General features: G+C 43.4%; 2 protein-coding genes across 2 annotated transcripts in view; both read right to left on the reverse strand.

Annotated features, from left to right (window-relative positions):
- Positions 1-7,234, reverse strand: part of dyrk1b (dual-specificity tyrosine-(Y)-phosphorylation regulated kinase 1B) — a 50,110-nt gene extending 42,876 nt beyond the window's left edge. The window contains exon 1 of the mRNA XM_031868572.1: positions 6,529-7,234. The gene's annotated coding sequence lies outside the window, so the exon portion shown is untranslated. The remainder of the gene's footprint in view (positions 1-6,528) is intronic.
- A 514-nt stretch (positions 7,235-7,748) lies between these two features.
- fbl (fibrillarin) lies at positions 7,749-15,477 on the reverse strand. Its single transcript, XM_031868574.1, has 9 exons — positions 15,369-15,477; positions 13,682-13,834; positions 13,177-13,311; positions 12,593-12,687; positions 12,030-12,200; positions 11,611-11,743; positions 11,043-11,155; positions 10,484-10,629; positions 7,749-8,847 (listed from the first exon to the last, which is right to left on the reverse strand). The coding sequence occupies exons 1-9, from the start codon at positions 15,376-15,378 to the stop codon at positions 8,823-8,825; spliced, it is 981 nt and encodes a 326-aa protein (XP_031724434.1). The 5' UTR covers positions 15,379-15,477; the 3' UTR covers positions 7,749-8,822.
- Between the last annotated feature and the right edge of the window lie 83 nt (positions 15,478-15,560).

A 15,560-nucleotide genomic window follows, 5' to 3' on the forward strand; every position in this document is an offset into this window, starting at 1 on the left:
AGAGAGAGAGAGAGAGAGAGAAAAGAATCTTAACTCCACTAAAGGTCCACTAACTAGCTTTTTTTCTGGTGCTTTAAACCACATCTCAGTCTTCCTCAGCAGTTTGCTGTGTTCTCATAGAGATAATGATAGTTGATCAAACTCTATCCTTGTTTCTGTACTTTCCCTCATCCCCATGAAAAATAGAAATGTAGCAATTTTTATAATCTGTAATCTTGATAAAGTCGTCAACAAATACTTGAGAGAAAACACCGCTACATGCCACCCCATCTATCATTGCATCTTCCACTGTCCACGTCTGCAATCTGCTAATAAAGCCGTGTCCTCGTTTCATTGTGGAATAACTCGCACTTAAATGCATCTCTATGGCAATGCTGGGGTGATGATGTCATCACCAACAAAAATACTTTAATTGTAAGTTTAATCTAATGTTCTGTATGTTGTGGTACATTGACAACACAGCACATTGTGAGTGTTTTAAACTGTATTTAATCACACTTTTTCTTTTTGCCTCTGGAGATTTCTCCAAAATTCACCAAAAGGTAGCATTAGATTCTGCCTCATTTTCAAATTTAAAGAAACATTTTCTTGAAACTTGATGTAAGTAATCAACTGGGGAAGTTTCATGGATATCTATTAGTGGTTTTGTTTTTACCCTATTCACCTGTTGACAACACGTCCTTAAAGGACGTTTTTTTCAAAAATACTTTCCCGTTTCCCTCCTATCTATATTCTGAAGGTTTTAAACAGAGGGGTTTGTTCATATAACATTCATATCCTGATTGATAGAACACTTGATTCACTTGATTGAAACATGGCCAAAATGGAGGATGTGAAGGGTGGCTGAAGACAGCGAACTGACACCTTGCATTCAGATGTGTGCCTTCAGTCACACAGTGAGCTCTTACCTGCGTCTCTTGTAGAAGCGTGAGTTGCATCAGGTGTGCTGTGGCTGGGCACAACAAGGGCCTCCCTCGCTCCCACACACACGAGGGGAAACGCATCGCCGTCATCTTTAGCGGACACAAGTTAGCCCGCTCCTGCCTGCCTCCATCTTTGAAATGAAGCTGCTGAAGTGCACAAATGCTACGTGACGTTTCTTTTACTTCAGTGTGCCGAGACACTTTCATTCGTTTGCCTCATCAATTTTGTCAGGTTTCAAACATCCCGTACAAAACACCAGACACCTGACAGCGGTGGCATTTTAAAAACTCCATAAGGTGGTTTCACAATTAAGGCCTGACCTGTCTTAAATTGAAGATCTTGAGTCAGAAAGTGGAGTGAAGAAGTTGTGCAGTCTGCTGTGTGGAACCAGATCCAAAGACAATGATGACAAGTCACCCACGTTACTTTGTGACTAAAGTAACAGAGCAGTTTGTACAACCAACAGAAAAGAACCCAGAAAATCCCCATCACCCAACCACTCAAACATCCACAGCCTATCACACTCATTACATATTACGTTAGCTGAAGGTAGGCCTCACGCAGGCTTCATCTGGCTGCAGGTTTTTAAGCACAAAGAAATTCAAAGATTCTTGATTATTCTTGAATTTAGTGTTTCGGCATGACCAACAAAACGCAGGCCGTCATTCATAGAAGTGAACCCACTGGCACGGTGGGGTTGCCGACGCAGGGGGCTGGTGTTGTACTGCAAAAAAATAATAACAAATAAATACATTGCGACACAATGCAACGACATCCTGCAGTTCACCTGGCAAATAGTTGCAACAGAGGATAAAGCGTGTGACGAGCTCCGGCTGAACTTAAAAAATGCAATTTTGCACAGAACGAGGACTGAGGAAAGATTTGGGTTTTCATTTATATCAGTGTACTCGACAGAGGAAGGTCTGCATGGAGTTATATTCCTTTTGAGCACTGAAAAATATATTTTTGCAAGAACGTACAAAATATTTTGTAGCAAAGCTATTTATAGCACAATAAAATATTTATTCTGTGCAAATAAGAATCAATTTATTGCCCATCTCACGGTCCCTGCTCTGTGACCTTGCAGACTCTTGGACACTCGGTGTTTCTCTTGGCCCTCGCTCGAACTACAATTACAGCCAATCAGAAAATTGAGCAGGTAGTTCTGATAGTCTGACTCCAATCTGACTGCTAGTAGTGCTAACGTTACTAAGGCAGGGAAGCACTAGAAGGTTGTTGTTGTTATTTTCCACAACGCCACATGAGAAGTGTACATGGTTTGGTTACACACCTTGTTTTATGAACCTCGGTTAAATTCAGCTTTGGTAGTTAGCCTGCAGCCTCGCTATCTTGGCAGGTTGCTAGCTAACTCCTCTGATAGGCGCAGTAGCTAACTAAGCTAGTCGGCTACCAAGGTTATCGCCTGCTGTAAGGATATCACGAGAACCGATGCTTCGGCTTACATCCTCTTCTTCTATTTGGGGGATATCTATGCTCTTCATTTTGGAACTATGGTTTATATGGGGGCGCTTTGGCAGATGTGAACCAGGAAGTATAATGTTGCAAAGGAGCTACATTTTTAAAGTCTGTATTTGGCATCATTCGAAATATACCAAATTAGCTATAAGCAGTTCCTGTAGCCATGGAAGTAGAGGCAACTATCACTGGGTTACTTTGAGACCGAATAAATCTTAAAAATGTGATGAGGAGAAAATAAAAGAAAGACATCCCCAGTCCATTACAGTAGGTTTGTATTTTGGTGATAGGAAGGACCGTTTTTAAAGGCTAGTCTGTAGACCAAATTCTGGGGTCATGTTGAACAGCATGCATAATGATAATCGGCATATTAATCCTGCCGCTTTAATACCCTCATTGGACACTGTGGGTGGATGGAACGCCGTTTTTTGGTCACCTTTTATGTTCTTCTATTTACACACAAACCCCAAAACAGAGCGTCTGGAAGGTCGCTCTGTCTGTTTGAGTCCTCACTGACAGCTAAAGGCTAATTCTGCCCGCAAAGCAGAAGGGAACCAAGATGGAATCTCCTCCAAAAGAGTAACTACAGCCAGGCTGCATGTGCATCCATCTAGGAGTTGCCACATGCTCGGTCTGTGAATGGGATCTGATAGCATGTCATTGAATTAAAATCCAGTATCAAATCCATTCATCAAATCTCCTCTTGTTGGCTGAGAAGGCAGAAACACTGCAGTTTTTAGTGGCAGCATAGGTACAGTACGAGCAGCAGAATATATGAAATGTTAATTCAAATGTTCGGACTCATGCAGATAACAGCTGTGGCATACTGTCCTTCACAAGCTCCTTCCTCCAAAAGGGCCAGATTCAGAACTATGAAGTTGATCACGTTTGTTGGAAGTCAAAGTTTAAGGTGGCGATTGTTAAACAGACGTGATGTGATCAGATGATCATTCCTATAGAGAGGAGGCACAACTCTGTACCTGTTGAACTACAAAAACTACAATCTTAATAAAATAAACACGGACCTCAGCCAAGCATTTTGGCCATTACTGAATTAACATTAACCAGCTAAAGCTGATCTAATTTGCGACTTCAAAAGTTGGCTGATATGAGAAGCCTGCATACAAGGTAACAAGGTTCATTTATTTGTCCCTTTACAACACAAGGTTGCACAATGAAATATAAGTTGTAGCCCATTCTCGCTACACACAAATAAAACATATTTAAATTGGAATCGAATAAAATGAAAAAGAATACTATACACATACATGATATATACTATGGGCCCTATCTAACATCCAGTGCACAGCACATAAAGCTCAACGCACAAACATACATGTTCAATGCACATCGGTTATCAGGAGTGCCCTCTAATCAGTGTACACAATGTGAAACTCATCAATAGAAGACTATTCTAGGGCTGTACAGAGCAGTTGGTTCATAATGTTAACGTTTGAATTCTAAGCTAGCCGCTCTGGCTAACTTGTAGCTTTCTTTAACGGTCGCATCTTTGAGAGGGACAAAATGTTGTGGACGAGGCCTCATGATGAAGAGGGGTGAGGCCATGTGAGTCAATGGACCTGTGTGCAAAAACCAATTAATCGCACAAACAGTGAAAGAAAAAAAAGTTCTGTTGTATTATAAGACGTGACCAATATTAAGAAGGGACATGAATGGACAAAGTCAATGGACAGATGTGAACAGAGGCAAACAGATACAGATCCACACCAGGCAGCGGCGGAAACAAAGACGCATCCGCTCGAGTCGAACAAAGTTTCAGCGGCGTTATCCCCGAGTGGTAGAGAGACGGGAGCGGAGCGGAATGGGACCACGACAGGAAGTAGAGGATGAAGAGGAAGGTAAGCGACACAAGAGTTCCCGGTTAAGTTTTGGAATTAGTCTATCGGAGACTAGAACATGTTTAAATGAGTGTGTCAGATCTGCCCGTCTCTCTCTCTCTCTCTCTCACACACACACACACACACACACACACACACACACACACACACACACACACACACACACACACACACACACACACACACACACACACACAGAGCTTGTTGTCACAGCTGTGCTGTCAGTCAAGGATCTAGTCCATTGGCTGTTTGAGGCCAAAAGACACAGAATGGGCTTAACATTGTGTCAGTGGGATGGAGCGTTATCTTGGAGCAAGAGAGAGAGAGCCGCTCCTAGATGCTCCACTCCTACTATGCACCCAGTCTGGGATCCATTTGACAAGACTTGATATCGTGTCCTCATGCACATTGTGGCCACAGTGTTGTTACCAGTGTCAGAGTCGAGTTTAACATAAACACCAAGCACTTAATTGATTTGGTGAAACCTTGGTGATGGTAAAGCGGCTAATCCACCGAGCGGGCGCAGGTGCTTTTTCCTACTTATGCCTACTAGAGGCCAACTGAAACTTAGCAGCAGGTTCAGCCGGAACAGGTTTCATTATGAACAGAGCGCCATAGCTGGCAGTCGGCACAAACTCAACGTTTTAACTGGATCCTCTGTGACGGTGCAACTGATGCTGTGATGGGATGTCTACAGGACAACCTAGCAGCAATCGGGGGAAAAAACATTCAGATTTATTTCACTCAGTTTTTTTCCGTGCTAGTTGAGAACATTTTCGGAACGACTTTTTCCCGCAACATAAGTCACATGTAGCTAAATGGCAGTGCCACTGCCTGGATTTATAAGTCAAATTCTACTGGAACCTCAAATATCGAGTAAGCGCGTCTTCACTGGTCAGCAGGACACTTCTGAGGGAAGCTTCAACCTGAGGGAACGTGTCCTTCCTCCCATCTGATATTCCCATAATGGCCTATATGAGGCCCTCTTGATGGAAGTGGATGAATGACTACACAATCATGCTTATTTGTGATTCAATAGCAGCAAGAAATGATTTGAGAAGAGAAAGAATGAATGAAAAAAATGAGATGAGAAGAAGAGGTTGGGGGAAAATGTCCATTTTGAGAATCAAAAAAAGAAAAGCAGTAACCCCAACTTCAGCAAGAGTCTGTGTGTGTGTGTGTGGGGGGGGGGGAGAATATATAATTCGTTACAAACCTCCTTATTTAAATCGGCAAAATTTCAGACCATGGCGTCTCTAGTTAGTCATTGACAGAAAGAGGAGACCCCATATATAGGCAGACAGAGAGGAGATGTCAAGATGTCTTCCAGCTGTGCATCAGCACTGGTCTCATCCTCACAGTCCTGTTCCTTTCCTGGGAGCAGCCATCTCCCGGCAGCTGAGCGCCTGTGTCCCTCTACTCCAGGGCAGGGTAGGGGCTGGGGCTGATGCGGTAGCTAAGCTAGCGGCTAGCCTTTAGCTGCTCTAGCAGATGATTGCTGCAGATCTGCAGAGGACAGTCGGGGGTTGCCGGCTGGCCATCCACATGTCACATCGGGGTATAACCACCTACTATACACGAGACAATATGTATGAAGCAACACATCCATCCATCTCACATGTCTCCCATTATTAACCGGCATCCTTTTCCATTCTATTTGGTGTCGTGCGTTGACTCAGGGCAGGTCGCGATACCTCTGCTACTGAAGCTTGCCTAGATACACACACACACGCACGCGCGCGCACACACACACACACACACACACACACACACACACACACACTGATCGCATCAATTGTTAGCCTCTTTATGACTAACCCAACACTTGGTGAAGTCGCCAGATGGTTAGCTGTCAGAAACAACACGGTCACACGGTACACTAGAAGGGGCTATCGTTAGACTTAGAGGACATTGCATGCTGCTTAAACGGGGTAACGTTATGTAGTCCATCATCATACTGCACGTCTCCGCTACTGTAGTTACGACAGCCAAGCCTTAATTGTTCAACACGACCCATTGTCCAACGCCGACATTAACCTATTTATATCACCGAAGCCTGCCCCCCCCCATCTGACCAGCAGAGGAATGGGGACACGAGGCCGGGTGACAGGGGCGAATAACGAAGGAAGCGGTAACATCATGCTACCAAGCACTGTTACCACTGATGGACTGTCACACCTCTAACACAGATATTAGAGACAAGACCCAACCAGCCCCAAATTCATACATCAATGGGAAAAAAAGATACCGACGACCGGCTATGTCTTACCTCAGGCGGTGTGTCGAACCAAGCTCCAGCCATGTTCAGTAGCAGCCATGTTCGGAACCCCTCTCTCCGTCCACACGAACCGAGCCCCCTCCCCCGGGTCAGGCGGCCCTCTTCCACAGCACAAATCCAAGTAATGTGTTGCAGAATTGTTTGCCGATAAAATCCCTGTGAAATTAGTTTCCAGTAAGATTGCGTTATTCTCCGGAGCGCAGAGAGCGGGTTGTGGATGGGGACTGATTGCCGGCGCAGCTAGCCGTGCCTAAGGAGAGGTGGGCACCTCGACCACCTCCAACTCTTCTTCTCTCCACTCAGCAAACGTAATTTACTTGTTCCGAGATTTATTCTCAGATATACAAGATGCTACCATACATTTACAGCGTGGGCCGGTCGGGTTAACAAGGTCGTCAGCTTTTTTTATATATTAATTTAAAAGGCAAGAAGCTAACATTAGCTAGCTATTAGCTAGCATGCTAGCTGTCTAATAAAACACTGCCATTGGAATTAAGAGGAAGACAGTCCGCACACTGCAGGCTGCATGTCGGGCAACGTCCAGCCGATTGGCCGCTGGACAATCCAGGCAGGCGTTATGAAATAAATGTGTTTTAGCAGGCACAGCTACAGCTAGCTCTGAGCTGGCCAGCCCCTCCGTGATGTTAATATCGGTCAAAGGAGAGGGGCTGCATTGAGAGCGCACTCCCGACACCAGGCAAGTACGGCCCAGCGCGTTCCAGAGAAATGTTCCCACAAAATGGCTGCCAAAACAAATCCACCGCGGACAGTCACCCAACTACCTTCCAAAAGTTGGTATTTAACGTAGTTTGTACTTTCTTTTCATGTAGCAAAAACTCTACCGGAACTCTCCGGAGTCCGCGTATGAGCTTAGAGGACACAGAGGCAGCTTGTCGCGAGCCGGTGGAGTTAACGGTGTGTTGCTTAGCGGCTACATTTAATAACGTTTACAGCCAACACTCCGCATCGGAAGACTGGTTCACTCAAACTAGCGGACAGAAGACAAATGTATTAGTTCTAAACCCAGGTTTTACCAATACCAAAGACATCTCAGACATGCTGGTGCTGCACCAAGGACCTGAACCGACACATTGCCACTTTTGGAAATCTGTTAACAGGAGGACGTCCATTGTTTTTAATAACTACGAATTGGTCGTAATTGTTTAAAAGGGCAATATTTTGTGTAGTCAAAGATCAGAAACAATCAAAAATAGCAATCAAACATTTTATTAAAACAAAGTTGCCATTATATGTCAAAAAACAAATATATAAACTGTTCAAAGCATACATTGTTGCAAATTACAACCGCTCTCCTTCATACTCTGTGAACACAAAGGATTCTGCTATCAAACTACATGTCAGAGTGGAGAAAAGGCACCATCTCTATTTGTCTGTACACACGTTTACACCTTACCGCTAAACAGATCAGCATTAAGGGTCCTTAACTAAGTGTGGGTATTGTGCAATAAGTACACATTAAGCCCGTAGACAAGTTCTGACAGATGTCGTATTGTACACCAACACCAGCCATCTGGTGTGTGGCTAGTTGGGATATCCGTACCAAACCGGGGTTGAGCTATCTGGATTCAGAAGCGCCCAGATAAAAAGGCGGTAATCAGTAAAGAAAAAAAGACATTCTATAAGAAAAGAATAGAGAGCATTAATAAGAGATAAAAAAATCGAAATAAAAGCACTGACCAAACAAAAAACCTCACTGGAGCCAAAATAAAACCATGTAGCTGAGATTTAAACTTGCTTAACAGCATCAAAGTCATTCAACAAAGCTTTGCAGCAGTTTATTCTGTTATTTGAAATACTTCTTAGAAAGTACACTGTTCACAAGCAAGCAGCAGGTGAATTAAAAAAAATAATTCCCTTACAACTCACCACACAAGACTGGATAATTTACAGTGTCATTCATTTCTACTCGTCTTCCTGGTGTGCAGTTACAGAAACATCCTTATCAGTTGGATATATACGCATCACTTGTGCATAACAGGTGTGAAAATAAGGGTGGTGAAGCTCAACATATTATGAAAACTTGCACTACTGACATGACATACTCCAATCTGGCAACCAACTGTTATGCGATGTGCTCCCAAACTCATTGTTTATAGAAAGACTCAAGCAGCTGATGCTTGGTCAGTGAAAGTCAAAAGAAGGAAACCCAGACATGTTTGAGTCCGCTTGCTGGTCTCGTGGTAGGAGAGGCAGGAGAGGAGAGAGATGGACAAGAATAAAAAGAAGATGGTGGTTGGAAATCCCCGAGCCTTCTTCAGCACGCCTCACTTCTTCTGTTTGGGTGCAGGTCTGAGGAGAGACAGAAGAGCGTGTTACCACAATATGTAGGAAGCAAAACGAAAAAGAGCAGGCCGCTGTGTGTCCAGCTGACTGCAGCGGTTTGGGGGGGGGGGGTGTCAACCCTGTCACTGTAACTCAAAGGGAAGACTTCTAAACTCATAAACCTGGTCATGGAGCAGTATGTTCATGTCAGTTTAATAGTTCCTAATTCACAACTTGACGCCTTTTTGTTTTAACAGGTCACAGTACTCACTACCTCAAACTGCTTAACGTTTATTAGAGTTTACCTGCAGATACTGTAGAACGACTGTAGACACCCCAATTTACAACGAGGGAATCTTAGCAACATTCCACCAAATAAAGTGGTTTAGATCATCTGAATAAACGATGGGTTGGAATCCAAAAAATCTGAACATGACTTTAGTAAGTGATACAATGCCATAACCGATAGAAATTATGGCCAAAACTATGCAAATAAGATCTAAACTATAAAAAAGAAGAAAAAAAAATCCCTTCAAGGAGTAACGTGTACAGAGCTTCAGCTGCACTGGTGTGTGTATGTATTTGACGGTCTATATTTGAATATAGATTTGTCAAGAATTATTACAAGTATAGTGTGTGGTACATTCTTATCTTGAAACAACTATTTCGACTGAACTCGGACTCATTAAAACCCTCTAAGAAGGAGTCCATGTACATAAACACAGGACTGGGGAGAAGCAGCTCTCTATTCACATTTATCCATAGAAATTAGCAGTCCCATTTTAACTCATGTATGTCATATGTGTTGTAAATTTAAGAATTTAAATTTTTAAACAATCCACCAGATGGAGCTGTAGTCAATGCAGCAGCTTAATGCAGACTGGTAAGTCCTACTTTAATCACTGATCAATTAAGATGAAAATATTACCACAGGTTTTATTTTTCTGTCAATACCTGAAGAGAGGCTTTAAAATCCTTTCAGGAATGGGCCAAACTTATTAACTAGATACATATGAGCTGGGACAGAAAACTAGAGCTGCCAAAGAAGGGGGGGGGGGGGGGTTTTAGCTAGTTATTAGACAGTCCAACTACAACTAACTGGTTGGTTTTTAGCTTACCAGGGATTCAGAGAGCCACATTTTCTACATGAGTTACAAAAACACGAAAGTCTACGACCTTCTGGTGAGTTTTGTATGTGGGCGTAACCTTCATCAGAAAATTAAGATCTTGTCGATTTGATTGCATGATGCATCAACTTTTTGAAATTGGGGTGTCGCCTAGAGGTTAGAGTGACCCAAGATTTTACGGTGAACCTTGGAGCAAGCCGATAATGCAGTTATACTTAATCTGATCTGTTCATAAATTACTGAAAACAACACAAGAGTGTCTGAGCACCACCACCATGGGGTCAGTTGGTCTGGTTTGCTATCAGAGTAGCTGGTGAGGCTGCTACGTTTGCTTGCACAAAGATTATCCGTTCGCTTTGGCAGACGTCGGCTTCATTAGTGATCATTTAGGTGTGGCTTGGTAAACAGGGTGGGTACTTCCGCAGTTAACCGTTTTACCCGTTAAAACAGTTTGAAGGTATTTGTTTAGACTAAAACTGTGCTATAGTGGAGCAGGGTGAGTGAGCTGTGCTCGGGGACAGTGGGATGTGGCGTACCTGTAGATGCCCACCACTATGGCGTGGTCTCTCTCGTAGGGCTCCAGTGTGAGCTGCTCCTGTGGTTTCATGTTCTCAGAGCTCATCTTCTTCACTTCTGAGGCAAACACGGCCTCTGGAGGTGCCGTCGAGTCTATGCAGTTAGCCTGAAGTTTAAAAAAAAAAAAAATTTAGTCAACACAGGCGATGATACACTCGAGTGCATCATCGCCAAACGAGTCACAAGCAGCTTAGTTCAGCTACAACAAAGTACTTTACACTGGGGTCAATTTAATATATACACATTGCTGACATTCACTTTGTGTTTTCCTTATACTAACGGAGCATAGTTTGCAGTAGGAATGTTAATCAACCATTTAACTGACAACAATAATGAATTTTTACCCATTAATGTGAGATAGACAGGTAGAAACAATAAAAGAAAAGCAAAACTCAGGAGCAGCTTGTCACTTTGAGAATAGCTGGTCCACCTTAAAAAAGGTCAGCCCGCCTTAAGTGAGCTGGAGTTGTTTAGTGCTTTATGTGTTAACTGTTTGGAGGGCTGCGGACATCAGCGTACCTTGATGGAGATAACAAAGTGTCCTCCGTTCTTCAGGAAGTTGTGAGCGTTCAAAGCAACAATCCTCGTCTGGTCAGGCTGGGCAACATCAGCAAAAATCACATCCACCATGCCTATAGAGAGAGAGAGACCATTACTGACCACTCATTTCTGGCTTCATGTTTGAGATGAGCCCCGGCCACTGACTTAGGCTTTTCTTCCCGTCCATTGGCCTTTACAACAATACATCAAGCTACATGTTCAAGTGTGCATTGTGTAGGTAAAGTGGCAGGATTTGTGGTTCAGAACAGACTGCTATTGGAACTAGGGATGTCACGATACCAGAAAATGATTAGTTCAATCAAAAAAAAACAAAAAAAAAAAAAAAAAAAAAAAAAAAAAAAAAAAAAAAAAAAAAAAACACATGTACTTCAAGATGCACTCATTTATAGGCAAATATATTATTAATCCCTGATGATCTGCCTCAAGCTTCTCACCAAAAATGTACAATATTAAAGCGTATCATGAAATCCCTTTTGGAACATTGACAATGTCTGCGGCGTTACTGCGGTGGTTCGGGACTACCTACCAACAAGCATGCGGTATTTGTGTGGGTGACGGGCGTCTTCGATGATTGGAATGATGTTTGTGCGTTTCTTTGCCACGTTGAGAAGGTCGCGACCCGATCGATGGGAGAACTCCACAGCGTAGACCAGCCCCTCCTGTAACACACAAGACACGGGTCACTATTACGAAACCTGTAGGGGGTTCTTTTAAAAAAAAAAACAACACATTTTTTATAGTTTGGCTGGATGATATGGTCAGTGTGCTAGAGAATTTAGCACCATGCTGTTTGGCCATTCTGAACTTTAATCATCTCAAGTTCCTGGAAACGTTTGATGGAAAAGGGCCGCGTGGTGATTTCTGAATGTGGATGCGTTGTATTGGATTCCTTTACATTAAAACAACTCAAACTTTTGAGATGCACTGAGAGTTCGTAGTACTCACCGGTCCAACAATGTCAGAGACGTGGGACACCGTGGTGCCGGACGCAGCTCCCAGGTACATGACCTTTGACCCGGGCTTGATGTGGATCTGGTCTACTCCTCCCAAGATGGCTGCTGCCAGCTTGGAGCGGAACGGATTCCAGGCTCTGTACTCAATCTTCACATCTCCTTCCTAACAGAGAGAGAAAAACAGCATTCAACACAGTCTCGTCACAAAAGCTGCTGAATCACAAGACCAGGAGTCTTTAAGACCGATGCAGAGTTGTTGTTATTGTGTGTCTCAAAGTCGCCAATCCGGATATTGGAGAAGAGACTGCCCATGGAACAGTAACAGTTCTTCCTCACTGAGACTGTACGCATTCTGTGATGATTGAACCTTCTCTGCGCAGAGAATACTTAAAAGACAACCTGGTTTTCGGTATTATTTATTTCAGGAGTAAAAGACCCGCAAAACGGGTGTAGGAATTTTTTCCTCCAGTTATCATTTGAAACTATTTGTTTTCAATGTGGCAAAGGTCAGCAGTTAGGATCCGACCGCTGTGCTGCGAGGAACCACGTTCTCACCTCAACGTTGATCCTCTTCTCTCCGTACACAGAGTCTCCCACCACCATGTTCTTGGTCACCAGTGCATCCTCCTTCCCTCTGCAGATGAACACTCCTGAGTGGAAACAAACACACCACAAGTCAGTGCCGAGTCAATTAGATTGCATTCCCTTTGTGTGCAGAGAGAGAATGAAACTAACAAACTAACAGTTTCCCCCCCGTTTATCTAAAAGGTGGATATATGCTTTCACTGGGTTTTATACTACATCACTTTACATTTGCATTAGTAGAGTACACAGTACACAAAACCCACGGTACGATATTTTTTGAGTACAGTATGGGAAAAAAACACAACTAATATGTAATTTATTATAATAATTGTTCCACGAATCCACACATTTGGGTGATGCTGTATATGTTTTAAGTGGCATACCCAACTTCAGTTTGTACACGAGGAGTAGACATTAAGACTATTTGGGTCGCAGGACGTACCAAACGGAATACACTCGCTGAACAGAACGGTTCAGGGCGTACAAAAAGGTACCATTCCACCCGTACGCACAAGTAGAGGCCGAAATGGGGTATAACCCATATTAAAACAAACCTTCGTGTCTGTGCGGCTCAACCGTGACCTTCCTCCCTGCTCCGAAGCCTCCTCTGCCGCCGCCCCTCCCTCTCGGGGCGCCTCTGCCGCCCCCACGGCCACGAAATCCTCCACCTTCTGGGGACCTGAATCCACCTTAAAAAAAAAAAAACAGACTCATTATAAATAGATCTGTGCCCTGGTTATACCAACAAACCCATGCTTTTATCAGAGGTTATGCCCAAAATGTGCTGCGTTTCATTACTCCCAATTCACTTCCTGTCAAAAACAGTTCAGTCTGTATTTAGGTTAAACACATTCACGTATGCAGGGTTGATCTTTGCACATAGTATTGACTCAGATAATATCTGCATGTAAACTATTAATTAAAAAGCAATAGTGTTTTGGACAATCGATACAGTATTACAAACAATACTCTATATTTTCTAACACCGTCATGATGCGATAATACAGATAGCAGGACAGCGACAACACTTATATTATCATCCACTTCCCCCAATCTCACCTCTTCCTCCTCTGAATCCTCCTCGTCCTCCACGGTCACCGAAGCCTCCCCTTCCTCCACGATCACCGGAGCCTCCTCTTCCTCCACGATCACCAAAGCCTCCTCTTCCTCCACGATCACCAAAGCCTCCTCTTCCTCCACGAGGACTGAACCCTTAAAATTAAACACAGATAACAGGGGACATTAGGGGGTTGTGGTTCTACCGACTGAGTTAACACCCACATATCCCAAAGAGCCCTTGTGCACCTCTTCAAAAGATGCGGGGGGCTATTCATAATACACGGTAGTGACGAAGAACAATTTTATTTCATCACAGCGGCGCTCCATCACCACTGTTGATTGGAAGAGCAAGGAGTGATGACAATGTGATGTGGTAAAAAAAATATATAATAGAAAGATGGCTGCACATGTGACCCTGAAACAAGCCTGAGTGGTCTGTGTCTTATTTCAGGCTACCCTGTGGACATATCGTTTGAGGAGTAACAGACATGCTCAGTGGATTTCCTTTGCAAAGTCTATTTTCTGAAGAAACATGCATTGTTTACATACACTTAGCAGTTAGCCTTGTTCTTTCCCGCTACCTTTATTTCTAAAACACACTAACGTCTATGGAATGGAATACCACGAGACAAACAAAATGGACCTCCGACAAAACAAGGCTCGGTGCTAACTTTTAATAGTGGTTAACAGGCGGAGAGCTAGTCGTACGATTAACTTTACTGTTGTCTAAAACAGATACTTGAACGCACGTGCAGCGTTGTCTGGTTCCGGCTCTGACTGTAACCGCAATATCTAAATATTATTTATATTAAATAATTTATTGACTATTTAAAATTGTATATATTTGGGGTGAACGGTTTGACCGTCCTTTGTTTTACATATTGAAAAGTAAGGACAAGAATTGGTTGCCAGTTTCTCAAAATGGTAGCCAATGGCAACATGGAACCCCTTACTCTCGAGCCCAGGAAAAACGTTTTTTGTTGCCGTGTTAACTAGCTGCCCGAAACACCGCAGCGTACCGTTAACAATTCGATTTTAAGGTATTTCTGCGATGTTATTTTATTCAACTTTATTTTTCCACATCACATCAAATGTATTAAACGTTCTACAGCCGCCAACACCCCGGGTTTAAAGTTTAAAATAACGGTACGCATACAAGTCTGGCCACACGAGGTTCCAATCCGGGCTAATATTAGCTGAAGCTAACGTTAACTTTCGAGCTGTAGCCTCGTGTCGAGAAAGAATGTAGCCTCGTCAAACGCCTCCGACTTTGCACAGTAAACAATGCAATACGCGCAATAATTTGACATAAAACACATTAAGCAGATAATGTCGAGGGCTCGTGGCTGGTTTGGTGCTGGTGACGGGAGGCTGAACACGTGTGTTTAGCGACTCGTGGGCTGCACGGCGTGCTGCTGGTGAACGCTTATTTACGCATTAACCGAACATGAACATTTATTTTAGCCGTTACATGTCACCTACATCCATGGAGAGAGCGGCCACACACACTTGACACTTTTATCTCAGTTGCTAACAGTTTGTCGTACGGTTAACGGAGCAGCGTGGCGAAGTAGGCCGAACACCTATTAGCGCCTTTAACTTCAAACACACCGAGGACAGCTTAACAAAGTAGACACTCAAATTATAAAATAAACAACTAAACACATTGGTATATATTGTAACTTACCTGGTCTCATGTTATCTGGTGTAAGGCGTTTTATTGGTGCTACCGACGGGACTCTTGTGCTCTTTTCCTGTTGCTCTCACTGAACGAACGTAGTGTGACCACACTAACTCACTACTTCTACTGTAGCGATGATGCCTCATGTTTAACAGCGGAGCGAACGCTACCGCCACCTACTGGTATGGAGGGCTTCTA

This window comes from Anarrhichthys ocellatus, unplaced genomic scaffold (genome assembly GCF_004355925.1).
Source record: "Anarrhichthys ocellatus isolate YVR2014 unplaced genomic scaffold, GSC_Weel_1.0 scaffold43, whole genome shotgun sequence".
NCBI lineage: Eukaryota > Metazoa > Chordata > Actinopteri > Perciformes > Anarhichadidae > Anarrhichthys > Anarrhichthys ocellatus.

Excerpts from the sequence above, each read along its gene's own strand:
- fbl (XM_031868574.1), bottom strand. Across the intron at positions 11,744-12,029 it reads TCTCTGACATTGTTGGACCG|GAGGGGCTGGTCTACGCTGT; the intron begins GTGAGTACTACG and ends TGTGTGTTACAG. Across the intron at positions 11,156-11,610 it reads CAAATACCGCATGCTTGTTG|GCATGGTGGATGTGATTTTT; the intron begins GTAGGTAGTCCC and ends CTCTCTCTATAG.